Source organism: Spermophilus citellus (genome assembly GCF_964194105.1).
Source record: "Spermophilus citellus genome assembly, chromosome: X".
Lineage (NCBI taxonomy): Eukaryota > Metazoa > Chordata > Mammalia > Rodentia > Sciuridae > Spermophilus > Spermophilus citellus.
In genome coordinates, this window is record NC_138190.1 from 16586003 (window position 1) to 16603454 (window position 17452).

The following is a 17452-nucleotide window of genomic DNA, read 5'->3' on the forward strand; positions in this document are numbered from 1 at the left end:
GTCGCATTTTAAGAAAAAGGCAAGCTGTACTTAAGACTTCAGAGGTGGATCCTAGCATTTTATTTTTTTGATTGGCCCAGAAATAAAAGGGGCCCTGGCTTGGAGGGAGGCATATGGGGAAGTGTATGGGGAAGTCGTGCTGCGCTGTTTAAACCTAAGGTGACCTAACGGATGGCGGGAGCGCCGGCCTGAGCCTTGGCGCAGGGCGCGGCCATTGGTGACGCACGCTGGGGAGCAAGGCGCCCACGTTTCCACCATTAGTGAGGCCTCACACCCCGCGCTGCAAGTTCGGGGCTGGAGGCGTCCCGGCTCCCTCCCTCCTGGAGGCGGGCCCAGCCCCGCCCCCGCGCTCGGGGTCGCTCCCAGCGGCCCCGCCCACCTCCTACTCCAGGCCTCCCCCGGCGCAGCTCACTCCCCGCCGCCCGCAGCCTGACACGCCGCGCGGCCCCCCAGTCTTCTGTGGCCGCCTCCCCCAGGCATGGCACAGGGCCTCTCCTCACTATGGCAGCAGCAAGGCACAGCACCCTGGACTTCATGCTCGGCGCCAAAGGTGAGGGCACCAGGCGCCACCTGCCCGGCCCTGGCGCTGTTGCCCCCGCCGCCCTCGCCACCCTTTGGGCTGGGGCTGGAGCTAGGGCCGGGGCCCGGGTCGGGGCCAGGCGGGGCGCGCGCGGCGGGCTGAACAATGCGGGCGGCCCGCGAGGCGCCGGCGTCTCCCAGGCTGCCGCGCCAGGCGCGCTGCGGGGCCTCGTGCACTGGCGACCGGGCGGAGGCCGCACTCTTGCTAGCGCCGCGCCCCTGTTCGCTCCGTGCTCTGTCCCGGCCGCAGTGCGGGGCCTGAAGGGGCCGCGTCGGGTGTCCTCCTGCCTTACCGCCCTTCCGGGCCCTGACCGTTCACCCGCTCCCTAAGAGGGCTCCTTTCCCCTGCGCTTCACCGGGAGATCCCTTTCAGGCTGCTGGGAGCTGTCTGATCCCCCCTGGGGCGGGGGTGCTGGAGCGCGTTGGAGCCTTAGCGCGGCGTGACCTGTACGGCAGGCCTGGGCTGGGGGCGTGCGCGGCGCGAGGCTGCCCGCGCCACCTTTTCCTGTGTTTGCCGGCGGGTAAATTTCCCTCGTGGGGGCGGGGGTTTCCCCTCTTGGGGTGTCTGGCTGGAGAAGGACCGCAGCCACGCAGCGCTTGAAGGATTCTTAGCCAACTGTGTAGAAGACAGATCCCCCGGAAAGGGACAGGGGGGATGGGAAAAGGAAGCGGTTATTATTATTGGGGGTGGGGAGGGATGAGGTCCGGGCGCGGGAATTATAACTCCCCTAATCAGAGAGGCTCAGAAGGCAGAGCTGGCCACACCAGAGAGGGCTGGGAAAGTCGGAACTGTGTGCAGGAATTTTGAAGGGGAGGGGTGCTTTGCTGGCTTCTTTTCTTTGGGCACCTCCAACATGGGGGTGGGGGCGGGAGGGATGGGACTGCCTGTTCTTTTTCTGGTGGCCTTTAAGCCTGTAACTGCTGCGGACTTGCATCTGCAGTTTCCGTGTGCCTTCCTTGGAGTGTATCTCCGTACCTTGCGTTTTCACTAATTAAATGGAGCAGCCTTTTCTGTTACTATTTCTTTTTTTTAACACAGAACTTACTTTCTGAACTTCTGAGGATCCACTTTGCATTTTCTTCAAATCTAAAGGACCTCAGATGACACAAGATTTAATAAAACTGAGGATTCAGAGCAACACCTAGGTTTGATCCTGCTTTTCCTGATTGGCTCTGCATGTGAACTTGGGTTTATTTCTCAGCCTTTCTAAGCCTCATCTTCCCTGTGTGTGTGTGTGTGTGTGTGTGTGTGGTGTGTACAGAAGGGACAGTGCACAACTCATAGAACTCTCCTAGGGCTTTTATTGTTAAGGATCTAGCTGTAAACTAGAATTGTTAAGCAATACCAGTCAGTATGTTTGGGTGGTCAGAAGTGACTTGGAGAAAATAAAGCATCTTAATTCCCACATTTCTTAGGTGAGGACGGAGGGATGGAAGACTTGCTGGGGAGAATCTGAAGATGAAATAGTGCTTGGGTGGTGGAGATGGAGGAGATATGAGATCGATAAGGTTTTGCTGAGAATTACCCTGTCAGCTTTTGGGTTAAGACATTAATGGAGGTTCTAGTATACTCAGTTGAGTGGTGAGGAGGAAGAAGCTTTATGGAGAAATTGTGGTTGAAAGGATCACGGTCACCCACCAGTAAGGGCTGAGTCTGGGAAGTGTTCCTGATGTAAGCACCTTGGGAACACTCGCCTATATTTGTGCAGCATGGTTTCCTCCACACTGCTGGCTGTAAGGAGAGTGGTCTCAGTATGGCCTGTGGATTTTACATGTCCTCAGTCCTTTCTAGAGTCTTAAATCTCCTTCAGCTTAATCCAGGTATTGCTTCCTGAAATGCTGACACAACAGGCTACTTCTGTCTGTTGTGGTGTCCTGCAAGTTGGGAAAAGCCTTCCCATGACTGCGGGAAGAAAAAGGGAGAAAAATTTCAGTGCTTTGAGCTGACACTGGTTAGAGAGAGAGAAAACCATGGGTGCACAGTTTGGAGGGGAGGAGAGAAACTGGCAGGTTCTAAATTGTTGAGGTGGTGTGGATGTGACATTTAAATGTAGTTGTGCAAAGAAAGTAAAATGATGGGTGATAAAAGGGTGTGTGTGTACACATGTAAAGCAGGATAGAAGGCTCTTAAGACAGAAAGATCAAACATTAGCTATTAATATTTTAATTCCCAGTCTGTTGTTAATCAGAGATAAGAAAACTTTTATGGCAAAGTGAAGAACATTCTAGAATAAATAACTGTGTGTGTGTGGGGGGAATATATGTATATGCATCTATGTCGGATCTTGAGTTCTTACATAAATGTTCTGGGAGGAAATTGATTCTTACTGCATTTCTGCCCCAGTCATTTCATTTGGTGTGAAGCATTTCAGCCTTTCTGTCCAAATCTACATTTGGAAAATGAAGAGATCTGGCTAGATCAGGATCTTCTAAATTCTTTTCCCTTTCAATGAGGGGTACTTGGTGAGAAATCCACGTGTGAGGTCTCCATAAACATTTATTTTAATTGATGATAATGAGTCAAAAGGCATTACTCTTGGCATGTGAATATTGGATGTGACTCAAGGGTGAGTCAAATGCCTGTGGAGCCTGGATTCATGTTCTTTTTTTCCCATTTGTCAGTAATCCTTCCTAATGCTGTAGTTCCATGATGTGATTTTAGTGGAATTAAACTTGAACCACTTAGGTATGTTATTATGTTGCGATTCTGTATAGCTTAGTTAAGGATGCAAGCCAGTTAGTACCCAGATACTCAGACCACCAAGAGAAATGGTAGGTAGGGCCCCGTGGTGGTGTTTAGTGTTCTGGCTGATGAGATAACTCAGAAAATTATTTTTGCTAAAAAGAACAAAATAAAAATAAATGAAAAAAAAACCCTCATATTTGATCATTTTGTAAGTAAAGTATTGGACTATGAGGACTCTTGAGCCCAGAAAACATTTTGAGATTTTTTTCATCCTGAGGTTAACAAGAATAAACTCATTTCCATGTCTCTATAGTTTAGGCATATCTGAGTTAGTAGAGGACACATGCTTTGTTCCTGGTCCTTTATACCCCATATACAGAAGTGAGTGAGGTGCCCTTTGGAGAGAAGTCTCTAGGTGGCTAGACAGCCCTGGAAAGTTCTACAGTTGTACTTTTATCCCCATTTCGTTCCCTGGGCTGGCCATATCTTCACAAAGACAGATGTCTGGGGTTTGTATCCTGGACACAGTTCTGATGCATGATAGATGTTTGGTAAATTATGATCAAATGGATTAAATTTATTTTACAGTAATGGTGGAATGATGAGCCACATCCATCAGGGGACAGCCAGCACACATTTCCCTTTTAGAATTTTTTTGGGGGTATGGGGGACTGAACTTGGGCACATGACCACTGAGCCAGATCCCCAGCCCTATTTTGGGTCTCACTGAGTTGTTTAGCACCTCACTTTTGCTGAGGCTGGCTTTGAACTCCATCCTCCTGCCTCAGTCTCCCAAGCCGCTGGGATTACAGGCATGCCTACTGTGCCTGGCTAAAATATAATTTTCAAAATAAAAAATCCCGAAATGTGATATATAACATATGCTGCTTTACTAACACAAAACAACAAGGTGTTATTAGCAGGGCTAATAATTTATATAATTTTGAAGTAGAACTGTACAAAATCAGCATTTTAGCTATAATGTATGTGATATGAAAAATCTGTCATTTAATTGGCAATAATGGCCAGGAATAGTTAATGTATAGTTTTTGGCCTCCAAGTGCAAGTGAAAAAAATGTTGAATTTTAGCTAGTGAAAATAAGAAAGTGAGCTGGGCATGCTGGGGCACACCTGTAATTCCAGTAGCTCAGGATGCTGAGACAGGAGGATTTTAGGTTCAAAGCCAGCCTCTGCAAGAGTGAGGCGCTGGGCAACTCAGTGAAACCCTGTCTCTAAATAAAATACAGAATAGCTCTGGGAATGTGGCTCAGTGGTTGAGTGCCCCTGAGTGTAGTCCCTGGTTACCCCCCCCCCCCCCCAAAAAAAAAATGTGTATTTTTTCCCATCCAGATTTACACATTCCCATAATTGGATCTCCTGGTCCCTTGGGAGTCTTTGAACTCAGATTTAGACCCCAGGCCCAAATGAGAAAATTGGGACTGCCCTTTCATAGCCAATGATCATATTGTAATTTTCTTACGTGGAGTAGGTTTCTACCTAGGTTAGCACTAAAAGCAGATATGTCTGATTCTCCTTCAAAGCATGTGTTTAGGAGTAAAACACACATTTATTGCCCCTGGGACCAGGCTTTGCCCTAATTGTATTACACATGAATTTAGGTAATTATCCCAACTGTATGGTAGGTCAACTTGTCCCCATTTTAAAGATGAACAAATAGTTCCATTGAGATTTTTCAACTTTTAAGTGATATGGAATTCAAGGCCATGCCACTTATATAACTGAGAAACCTCTTAGTTTAAGAACATTTACCTTCAATGGAGGTGTTCCATCAACCCCTACCCTCTGGGGGGACATTTGACTGTTTGAGGAGGCATTTTTGGTTGGCTAAACTGAAGAGTAGCGATGGTATTCCACTCTAGTAGGTGAAAGCCAGGGATCCTGCTCAACATTTTAACAATGTCCAGTAGAGACCCTCACAGCATTGACAGCCCAAAATGTTAATACTGCTCAGATGGTGTAACCCCGCTTTATGTTCTGATTAGGTATTTCAGTAATCTGGTTGACAAATCATCAAAATTAACCTGGTCCTTTTTGGAAGTCTCCAGTACACAGTAAGTTGTTAGGGAGGGAGGATGGCTCCTACTTCCTCCAAAGGTATTAGGAACCCATGGCTTGGCCAGCACTTACTACCCAGCCCGGCCTGTGGCTTGAGGTGACCTGTCTACCCTGATTTCCTGAACCATTAGCTCATCCAGCAAGCTCCCCTTCTCTGTATTTGGTGAGCTGCTTTCTGGTGGAAGCATACTTTCTTTGTGTGTTTTAAGTAGCTATAACTGTTTTAACTATAAAACCTAAACAATCCATTTTAATTGCATTTAGCTTTTTCTCTTGTTCAAGAGTAGAAAGAGCTTGCCCCCCCAAACCTTTTCATTATCCCCTTCCATTACACTTTATCCCCTATTGTTGTAAATAATATGTGCACCTGCCTGTGGCTTTGACAATGGAGTCTTGGGAGTGGGGAATGTAAGCTTGGGCCCTGTTGTAGATTGACTCTAATCACAATGTGGTGTGTGTGTGTGTGTGTGTGTGTGTATGGGGGGGTGATGAGTTCCTGAAATTTGCATTTTTAAGCATCTTCCAGTAATTTTGATGTTGATTAAAGTATGAGGACCACTCTTGTTGATTCCTCATTAAAAACACAAAAACTTATGCTAGAAACCTTTGGCACACCCACCTTACCCCAGCCACCAGTTAGCTTTTTCCTTAAGTACTGTTGGTTCTACCTGTTGAATGCTCTCAAATTCATTACTCACTCATCTGATTCCTGACGTCAGTTTCTTGGTCACAGCCTCCCATTTGTCTGTGTGTTTTGAAGAGGGATTAGTCATCAGGGACTCAATAGGACCTGTCCCTTTTTTAAAACCCTCCCAAGGGTCCCTGTTACCCCTGGATAAAGACTAAATTCCACATCCACCCAGAAGATTCATTTCTACCTGATATTCCTCTTCTCCCAATAGACACCCAAATTCCTTGCTCTGAGTCTTTTGCTCTGCTTCCAAGTGGCTGAAAGAGTCTCCTGGACTCCAGATGGAATAACTTTAGAGCAAGAAATTTCTTTCTGTGCCTTGCATGGGTTTTCTCTCATATATTAATTATATTTGAAAATGTTTTATGGACGGCTTGGGTGAGGTCCCTGGTTAGAGTCTGTCTTCCTTGGTGTGCACTTTTGTGTTATTGTGACTTTTTCTTTATTAAACTTTCCTTCCCTCAACTCTGCAAAAGATCCTTAATTATACTCATCATACTCCAAATGACTCCAAGCTGAATTATTTCCCAGTGCTGGGAATTCATTTTGTGAACTTGCCATTAAAAATTATATAAACCATAATGATTCTATTTATAGTATAGTTCCTATGTTATACCCATTTCTTTAAACCAATAGAGATAGCATATGGTAAAATTAGTTTTTAATTTATGTCAGGCAGCCTCTAGGGCTCATTGGGTAGTTTTCTCTTGTTTTAAGTGCTTTCGGAGGAATATTGACAGTTGACAGAAGTGACTCCATTAGCAAGACTCTGGCAGTGCCCCTTCACCCCCTTACTATTGGGGCAGAGATGCTTTTTCAAGTAATCTAAGGTTCTGTATGAGCCATTATGGAGACCATTTTCCAATTGAGTAACTGGTAGACGATTTGTCTTGTGCTTTTTTGAGGAGAGAAAGATGGTTTGCAGTGGAGGAGTTAACAGTTTGGAATCTTTTCATCCCTTTAGTACATAATTAAATCGGCTGTATTTGAACTGACAGTCACAGGCCCAAGTCACCTTCTTATGAGATGAAGACTGAAGTGCTGTGGCCTTTATTTCATAGCTTTTTTTTTTTTTTTTTTTATTACTGGGGATGGAACCCAGGGCCTTATGCATGTTAGGGGAGCTCTCTACCACTTCCGCTACTGAGTCGCATCCCCAGCCTTATTTAATAGCTTTGAAAAGTTAGAGCTTCTGGTTTTGAACTTGCTATCTGGAAGATTTGGAATTAATGTTCTTTAGAATTTAAATTGCAACCAAGGTTATATATATCTGGTCATACTAACCCTTTGCAGGTAAGGATTAGTTATAAAATTACTGGACTGTTGAGCTGTGCGCACTCCAATCCCAGTCACTCGGGAGGCTAGGGCAGTAGGATCACAAGTTTGAGACCAGCCTTGGTAAGAAAAAAAAATTACTGGATTGTGATTGGGTATCTATTTAAAAAGTGTTCAATAAAGCTATTATTGAGTTTAGTTTTTGAAGTCAGTGCATATTCTAGGCGTTTTAATCTACCATTTCACTGCAATTGTAACCCAAAGCCTTTGGTGTGCACTCCAACCACTATTTCTTGGTAGTTTAATTATAGGGCTCTGTTCTTTTGAAAAGTTGGGAAACCTCCTCAATTGAGTCTGCAAACCAAGTATGTAAACCATCACAAATGCTCTTTTAAATCCTTACAACCAGGCACTTTTGCAGACACCAGGAAAAACAACTCTGCAGCCCTGAGGTGTAATGGGCCTGGATTTCATTAAATTGATACTGTTATCTGTATTCAGGTGGGAGTCAATGAGGTAGTGACAATACTGTGACCAGGAAGCACAAGATCTCACCTGGAGAGGAATGATACTTGCTGCTCCAGAAAATGAATTCACAGTGAAATTGGTAGGAAAAGAGGTTTCATTCAAAGCCAGGTTTGAAGGAAGATGGAAGAAACAATTGTTTCAAAAAGTCCATCTCTGAAATCCCTGAAAATTGGCAGAGTGTTTAAAGGAGAAGAGGCAAGGAAGTGACAAAAAGGTAGGAAAATGTAGCTATGTAGATTTAGTTAGCATGCGCTAGACAGGCTAAGTGGGCAATTTCCATCTCTGCTCCCATCTTCTTTAGTACCTGTCAGGGTGAGGGGTTGTAGCCCCTTTAGCTTCCTTGTTTCAACAGAAGTTTTTCTTAGGAAGTGGGGATAGCGAATTCAGTCTGTTTTATATCCCCCCTGCTTATTTCATACCCTCAGTCTTGAGAGAATTGGGGCTTCTGTGTCACCTGCCTTGATAGTCCATTGTTGGATCAGTGTGTAGAACTTGAACATAAGAGGTCAGATGCTTATTCCTATAGGAGGCAGATTTTGAATTTTTTTGGTCCTGGGGATTGAACTCAGGGACACTCAACCACTGAGCCACATCCCCAGCCCTATTTTATATAGAGACAGGGTCTCACTGAGTTGCTTAACCCCTCGCTGTTGCTGAGGCTGGCTTTGATTCTTCTGCCTCAGCCTCCTGAGCCACTGGCATACAGGTGTCTGGGCTGAAATGTTTAACATTAGTTTGCCAGAACTTGCTTTCATGACCTCCCAGCTGTTTATTTTTTGGTGGGGGTTGACAAGTGACTCTACATGCTTTTCCACTTTTGGTTTTGAATGATTTTCTCTGAAGACTGTGTGGATCATTTGCCAAGCATCTTGGCTCCCATGTTGCAGGAGCTTTCCCCACTCCTCCCTCCCTCTTTCTTTCTTTTTCTTTTTGCAGTTCTGGGGATTGAACCCAGGGTTGCTCTACCACTGAGTTATATCCCTAACACTTTTCATTTTCAGTTTTGAGCCAGGGTCTTACTTAATTGCCCAGTCTGACCTTGAACTTGAGATCCTTCTGCCTTGGCTTCCCAAGTAGCTTGGATTGTAGATATTCACCATTATATACCCTGCTTGTTTATCCTCCCCCTCCAACTCCCACCCGTGGTGCATGGTAGGCAAGCACTCTACCAACTGACCTATATCCCCAGCCCATGGTTCTTTTATCTGAGTGTTTCTACATTGGAGAGGAAGTGACAAGACAGTCTGAGTCAGCATCAGAAGACACACACACTTTTAGCCAATTTTAAGCAACAGAAATTTTTTTTTTAAAGATTAGCTCTTAGTCCAGAAAAATGCAAATCACTAATAAGAGCAAGGCAATCTAGTCTGTATAATAGATTTGAATAAACACAACCTCTTTAGTTTTATCATCTTTATCTTCCTTCCTCCCCACAAAGCAAAGCTTCTGCACAACTCAATCCTGTCTGGTCTGAGTTTGAGTGCCTGTCACCCAGAGTCCTTCTTATGTAAATTAAGGTTAATTACCATCCAGTAGAAAGCATCTTTAGAATTTAGGTACATTTTATAGAACTATAAAAACTTTAAACACAAGTTACAAGAATTAATATCATTTTTCAATTAGGAACATACATATGTACTGAAGTGTACTTTGTAAACTAAGTCTTAACACAATGTAAATAGTTTGAGAAGACCTTTTTTTAAAATAGCCAGTCTTACACATATTAAAATCTTGGTCTTGAGATGCAGGACGAACAAAGCAGAAGTGCCTCTTGTTAACTACAGAGACATAGCTCACATTATATTAAAAAAATGACTACAAGCAATATAGAAGGCATTATCATCACTTTTAGAGTTTGCAAATTAGACAATTTAGTTACATCTACAACAATCACAACATTATATTCTGGCTCAGATTTTTAAAAAACTTTATTGTAAACTTTACTAAGAGTGGTTTAGTAGTTGCCAGACTTTTGGGTCCTACTTATGAATGCATTTTAATCCCATCAGTATATACAATTATAAAGCACCAGTAAAAAATGTGGGAAAAATGCATTTTACAAATTGTTTAAGGGCTGGGGTTGTAGCTCAGTGGTAGAGCACTTGGCTCGTGTGAGGCACTGGGTTCAATCCTCAGCACTACAGAAAAATAAATCAAAGAATTGTGTCCATCTACAAGTAAAAATATTAAAAAAATTAAGTTTTTCTAGAATTTAAGCATTGCTAGGCTTTTGACATCAGACAAACACAAATTTTTTTTTTTAACATTTTAAAAATGGAGTGAAGTACCTTGTTGACTGATAGTTATTTTTTGAAAGTACTGTTAGGGCAGGTGTGGTGGTGCACACCTGTAAACCCAGTAACTTGGGAGGCTAAGGCAGGAGCATCACAAGTTTGGCCAGATCCAGCATCTTGGTGAAATCCTGTCTCAAAATAAAAAATAAAAAAAGACTGGGGATATAGCTCAGTAGTAAAGTGCTCCTGGGCTTTTCAATAAATTGAAAGTACTGTTAGGATTTATAGTCAATTCACAAACTTCAATTTTTAGCTCATTTTACAATGAAGTCACTCCAGAAATCAGAAACATAAACTGTACATAGGTCATTAGCATTTTAAATCATGTATTTCCTTTGGCTTATTTCAGGACTGGAACAAGGAAAGAACAGGCTCACCTGTGAATTTCCAAATCTATTAAATAATTGCTATTTTAGATAAACCAAGAGTGGCATATATAGCTACAAGCATTACATACTTACTAAAAGAAAACAGAACTGTTTAGTTCTTCACTAAGGTTTCCTTGTAAAAACAAAACAATTTTAAGAGCTACATTTTTAAGAATCAAAATGCCTCCCCTGTGTATTTAATTTTATTAATTTCAATAACTATCATTAAGTTGCATCTATGTATGATATATCAAAGTATATAAGTGCATTCTACTGTCATGTATTAAAAAAGTTGTATGGAAATCAATTATAGTTATCATTTTAAGTATTTTTTTTTTGTCAAAAAGGTCTTAAAAGGTTGCTATAGAAAACACTGAACACTATATCTGGGTTTTTTTTTTTTTTTGTACTAAGCATTGAACTCAGTTACTTAACCACTGAGCCACTTCCTCATCCCTTTTCATATTTTATTTGGAAACAGGGTCTCTCTAAGTTGCTTAGGGCCTCACTAAGTTGCTGAGGCTGGCTTTGAACTAGCAGTCCTCATGCCCCAGCCTACTGAGCCACTGGGATTACAGATGTGTGCCATCACACCCATCTGAACACTGTATCTTAAATATCTGGAGACAAATATCCTAATTGCTTAGTAGGCCAGAAAAATTAGCTGCTAGATTTTTAAAGACATTCTTCAGTTTAAATTGCTTATTACAGATTTGCTAAAGTCATATGAATAGAGGCATTTGGGCAAATTTTCTATAAGTCAATTTGGTTCCATGCAAATAGAAAACATATGCATATAAACATATAGGTACATACAAGAAAATTTTAAAACTTAGATTTAAAATTTGCTAGTTTTAAAAGTCAGACTTTTGACCTGATATTGAAAACACTCTGAGCTGGGGATGTGGCTCAAGCGGTAGCATGCTCGCCTGGCATGCGTGCGGCCCAGGTTCGATCCTCAGCACCACATACCAACAAAGATGTTGTGTCCGCCGAGAACTAAAAAAAATAAATATTAAAAATTCTCTCTCTCTCTCTCTTAAAAAAAAAAAAAAAAAGAAAACACTCTGTTAAGTCAAATTTGCATTTCCAACCTTGAGACCAGGTAGAAAATTTACATCTTAAAGACCTTGGGCAGCAAAACTTGTAGAACAAGTTTCTTTTTCAGAGATGGGAAATAACCTCAGATAGAGAAAATGAAAAGCCTCAGTTAGACAAACAAAAACATATTTAATTTAAGGGCATAAAATTAAAAGTGAATTCACCAGAAAGAAAAAAAAAATCTTGAAGTCCAAAGAGATTGCAGATAAATTTTGTCCATTTTTTGTTTTGATAGAGGCCCATCTGATGACTGAAGCAAGGACTATGCCCTAGAAATGTTTTCGGTCAGTAAAATGTGTCGCTTTTAGAATTTCTTCCACTGTTTCAATGGTGGGCTGGAGAAATCCATCTTACAATGTCATGGAAAAAAAAAACCCACACGCGGAGGGGTGAATGGGGTTAGAAGTGGGTTGACCAAACCCTTACTTTGTACCTTCTGGATGAACTTCTCACAGTTTCTTCCAACCCAGTAATGGGGCATGTTCTTCTGAAATGGAATTCCCCATGCTAGTAGATAAATATGATACAGCCATCAGAATATACCCTGTTGAAGCCACTTGTCAAGTTAACAAACAATATAAAACAGTTGTACTAAGTTAGCATGCACTTTTAGATTTTTAGGCCATGATGTAATCTTTTTTCCAAACAAAACTGAACAAATGAAAAAAGGAACACTCATCAAACCAGTGTAATTGTTGGAACATTTTTTTGTCCTCTGAATTTCATCTTATTGACCAGTACCCAAAAAGCAAATGGCTTAGAACAGCTCACTCAAGCTCCAAGTAGCTTAAATTCCAAATACCTAAACAGCCCAGGCTGTTTATAGCTGATACTTCAAAATGATCCCTACTGAAAATCCAAAAACCTCAATGGTAGAGATAAAAATCCTTGCTGTGCACCCTGATGGGTCTACCAACAGTGGCCCATCAATCATCTCTAATAACCTCATTTTCCTCACCAATTAAGCAAATTTTAGGCAGCCAAAGTTGCATCAGGAACGAAAAAGACAAATCTCCCCAGGATTTAATATCTCTAGGCAGCCCTGGTGGGACCCTTCCTAGGTCGTTCCAAGTGCAAATTAGGCTAGTTGTGAGAGGTTTCAGCCCAAAGTCCTTTCCTCCTCAGGGATTGCTGCTGGCCTGAGCTCTCTTGCTCAAGGCAGGATTTTTCTGCTGTCTGGCTTGCCAAAACTGTTACCGGATAGTATGAAATCTCCCCAGGGGAAGAAAGGGGCTAGACCATGATGCTAGGCCATGACACTTGCTGTTTCAGAAATATTTGGAATCAAATTGGGAAAAGAGATTTTATTCAAAGCCAGCTCTGAAGGAAGGTGAAAGAGATGTACTTGTTTTAAAACTTACATCTCGGGCTGGGGATGTGGGTCAAGCGGTAGCGCGCTTGCCTGGCATGCGTGCGGCCCGGGTTCGATCCTCAGCACCACATACCAACAAAGATGTTGTGTACACCGAGAACTAAAAAATAAATATTAAAAATTCTCTCTCTCTCTCTCTCTCTCTCTCTCTCTCTCTCTCTCTCTCTCTCTCTCTCTCTCTCCTCTCTCACTCTCTCTTTAAAAAATAAATAAATAAATAAAACTTACATCTCTGGGCTGGGGATGTAGCTCAGTGGTTAAGTAACTCTGAATTCAATCCCTGGTACCAAAACAAAACTGTCATCTCTGAACTTCCTGAAAATTAGTAGAACTTTTAAAGGAGAAGGGGCAGGGAAGGTACATAAGGGCAGGAAGATGTAGATAATGTAGATTTACTTAGCCTGCACCCAGACAGGTCTGAGTGGGCAATCTTCATCTCTGCTCCCATCTTCTTTAGTGCCTGTCAAGAGTGGCCAGTTGTGCCCCTTTAGCTTCCTTCTCTCAGCAGAACTTCCTCTTAGGAAGTGGAGCTGGTGACAAATTCAGTCCGTTTCAATACTGGTGATTAAATGCATTTATGTGTTAAATCAAACTCAAGGGGTTGGTAAGAGCCAGTAGGATGTTCTAGATTCTGAGCTGACTTGAATCTTGACTTTGGGTAATTTAATGTGCACCTAAATTCTTCCCTCTCCATGAAGGTGCTAATGATAACAAAAATCCCACACACGGCATTGTTGGGTAGGATGGCCAATAAAATGTTTGGAAGACTGTCAAATAATACATAAAATACTTAACACTAATTGCAATATTTAGGTCCTAGTACTTTGAAATTGTGCCAAAGTGGATAAAGATGCTCAGTTATAAAGAGGTGCGAATTTAACTTACTGAAAGATTTGGAAAGTTCTTCTGGCAAGAGAAGAGGTAGAAAATAATAGTTGGCTTGTTATTCGAAGACTTGTCTACTTTAGATAAAGCACTTTCCTAAGTAATTAAAGCAGAATTTTTAAAGGATATTTTGATTTTTTTTAAGGTATTGCTTAGGTGTTTGTGTTACTTGAGTACATTTTCCCTAGAATGGAACTCTCTCCAGAAAGACTCCCAGGCAATTTTTAGGACATTGTAATGTTTAATATTGAAGTCTTTTAGAAACACTGCAGATAATAGTGTCCAAATAAGACTGGAATGAGCATTACAGATTTCCCTCCTGACCTTAGGGCATAGAGATGAATATAGAATGTTTCTGAAACTTGGTTCAATGAAGAACCCTTTTTCTTGAAGTATTTTTAGGTCTCGTGCCTTAAAACAGTAGTGGGGTTTAACATCGGAACAGTATAATGCTGAAGTATAATGCTGAAGTTGTCCAGTTCTGGAATTTTAAGAAAGAGGGTCATGAGTCTTTCTGTGCATATGTTTGGTATTCCTAAGTGGGGTTTTTATAGTCTAGGGCAGGTAGTCTTGGTGTTGGAGGAAGGAAAGACCATATACCATCACCTTAACTCCCTTCGGTATAAGGCTCAAGAACATGATAGGGCTTTTTTTAAAAAAAGCATCCTGCGTATAGTAAGTTGTTAGTGGAGTTCCTTTGTTTAAAAGCATTGGGGCTTGGAGCCCAGCTGCTTGGATTTGAATCCTGACTTCATCACTTACCAGCTATGACCTTGAGTTGTTAACTTCTCTGTGCCCTTCCTTACTGAGCTGTTACACTTTGTTTACTGTGTTGAGCAGCCACCATGAAAACAGACATACTTACCTTGTTAACCATCTTAGGGGGAAAATCATTCAGTCTTGCTATAGGATTTTTGTAGATGATCTTTATCAAGTTCCTATTTTTTTATTTTCTGTGTTCTTTGTTTTTGATTTTTTTTTTTGTTTGTTTTTTGGCTAGAATGGGTGTTGAATTTTGCCAAATACATTTTCTGCTTCAATTAATGTGATGCATGTGATTTATTTTTTCCTTTTAGGTTTTTTTTTTTTTGTCCTGGAGATTGAACCTATGGCCCCTCTACCACTGAACTACATCCCTAGCCCCTTTCATTTCCTTTTCTTTTGAGACAGGGTCTCACTAGGTTGCCTAGGCTGTCCTTGAATTTGCGATCCTCCTGCTTTAGCTTCCCGCCCGAGCTGCTGGGATTACAGGTGTGTTCTACAATGCCCTGCTACAAGTTTCCTTTTTGGTACTGGCTTTGTCTGGTTTTCATATTAGGAAAATACTGGCTTCATAAAATTGGGAGGCCTTCTGCTATTTTCTCTGGAAGAGACTGAAGAATTGCCGTTAATTCTTAAAATGTTTGGTAGAATTATCCAGCAAAACCCTCTGAACCTCAAGATTTCTTTCTTTTATTTGAAGCTTTTAAGTCATATATTTAATTTCCTTAATAGTTTTAGGGCTGTTCAGATTGCCTATTTCCTATTAGGTGAGTTGTGATAGTTTGTGTTGTTAAGAGGAATTGGCCCATTTCATAAATTGTCAAGTTTGAGTGTGTACAGTTGTTTGTGCCTGTTGGTGCCTATGGGTCTGTAATGATAGCCAGTTATTCTTAATATTGTCTTCTCTTTTTTTGTCAGTCTTGCTAGTTTGTCATTTTATTGATCTTTTGAAAGAAACAGCCTTTTGCTTGATTTTTTTTATATATATATATATATATATATATAATTTTCTTATAGCTTTTCTGTTTTTAATTTCATTGATTTCTGTTATTAATCCCTTCATTTATTTTACTCTGGATTTAGTTTTCTCTTTTTCTGGTTTCTTGAAATGGAAGCATACATTAGCCATTTGAGGTTAAAATGGATACTGGCATTCTCATTCTCTAGTGTGAGTTGTTTCCATTAATTGTCAATGTTACTTATATGTATACCTCAAAAGCAGGAGTCCCAATTATAAGTTATCAGCTGTTGTTTTTTTTTTAACATTTAGTAAGTTGTTAACTTAAATGCAGAAAATATTTCTCAAATTATTCTAGTCTTAAGTACTAAGAAGTCACTTATGGAAATTTAGCTTAATATCTTTGTTGCTTAGGAAAAAAACTTAGACACAGGGATCAGCAAACTGAAGCCCTTGGGCCAAATTCTGCTCAACTGGCCTATTCTTGTCTGACCTTCCAGCTAAGCAAGTTTAAAGGGTTGTAAAACACAGGCACAAACCTGTGGTAGTGACCTGCATGGCCAGCACAGCCTGAATATTTTCTTATGTGGCTCTTTATGGAAAGTTGCCACCCACCTTTAGACCATGGAGACTCAGTGATGTTGGTTGTCTGTTTCAAAGCCATCTGGAAAAGCTCCAAAGTACAGATTCCCAGGCCCCCCACACGGCCTTGTTTCTCATCTGGAATCCATCATAGCACATGAGCCTCTCCATGTTTGGGTAGTTTTGACTTGTGTCCTTAGCCTTTCTTTGTCTACTCCTGTGGCATTTATTTTTCTTGTGCCTTCTAGGTTCTGAGAAATCTCCTTGGAAGTCCATTCTGAAAAGGCCTCTTTGCTGGTAGTGCCATAGTAAAGCCATATGAAGGGAAGGTTGAGGTGCCACCTCAGGGACAGCTCTGATAGAAATGTGATTTTTGCCACCACAAAGTTCATAAAGTCCAAACTATGTAATATTTGCAAATTCTTTGTCATTGTTGATTCATAGTCTGGCACATGCACTCAGGCAGAAACTCTTGAATTGTTCATAGAAACACAAATAGTAGTAGATAGGACCTTCCCACTTACAGTTAGTGGGAAGAAAGCTGGATATTCATGATGTTGGCGAAGTGCTCAGAAAGCAGATTTTATCTTCCTGGGTAATAAAAGTGGCAATACCACACTTTCTACTTTGGGAATGAAATCCTGCTCTCCTTCTGGACAAAGCTGAAAGAAACAGTTACCATCTGTTTGTGGGCCGGCATGGAACCGGGCCTGCTGCTCTGCAATGAAGGCAGGAAGGAAGGTGGCAGCTGGGGACCCTCTCCACACCTCACCCGAGAATGTGGATGCCAGTGTTGAACTGAAGAGAAGGGCTGGCCTTCTTAAAAGGCTTTGGTCCTCTGACCTCAAGCACTGAAAGTCCCCCCCTCCCCCCACTTCTTCCTGGTCTTCTTTATGGTGCTGTTGTGCTGAGGCTTGCTCACTTTTCTTTGATTTTTGCAGTACTGGTGATTGAACCCAGGAGCTTTCTGGCCATGAGCTACACCCCTAGCCCTTTTTAAAAATTTTATTTTGAATTGGTGTACTCAGACTGGCCTTGAACTTGTGACTCTCCTGCCTCAGTCTCCTGCATAACTGGTATTACAGGCATGTGCCACCATACAAAGTCCCTCTCTTATTTCTTTAACTTCTCCTTCCTGTTGGTCATAGTTTGACTGCCTTCCCTACTGGTTGCTTTGTGGGGCCTGATCCCTTTTCTTGTCCTCTGCCTTGGAATTTATTCCTTCCTCTTCTCTGAAAACTTATTCCTTAAGTTGATGAAGCCCACATTGCATCCCTTGTTACTTTGTGTTGCTC

General features: G+C 41.7%; 1 protein-coding gene across 2 annotated transcripts in view; it reads left to right on the forward strand.

Annotated features, from left to right (window-relative positions):
• Window positions 1–320: 320 nt before the first annotated feature.
• SMS (spermine synthase) overlaps window positions 321–17452 on the forward strand; it is a 56488-nt gene continuing 39356 nt past the window's right edge. The window contains exons 1-2 of one of the 2 annotated variants that reach the window (XM_081277985.1): window positions 321–550; window positions 1619–1725. Coding sequence is in view for 1 of the 2 variants with exons in the window: in XM_081277984.1 (XP_081134110.1) it covers window positions 502–550 (49 nt within the window). In the remaining variant the exon portion in view is untranslated. The remainder of the gene's footprint in view (window positions 551–1618; window positions 1726–17452) is intronic. The other variant, XM_081277984.1, reaches the window with a different exon arrangement.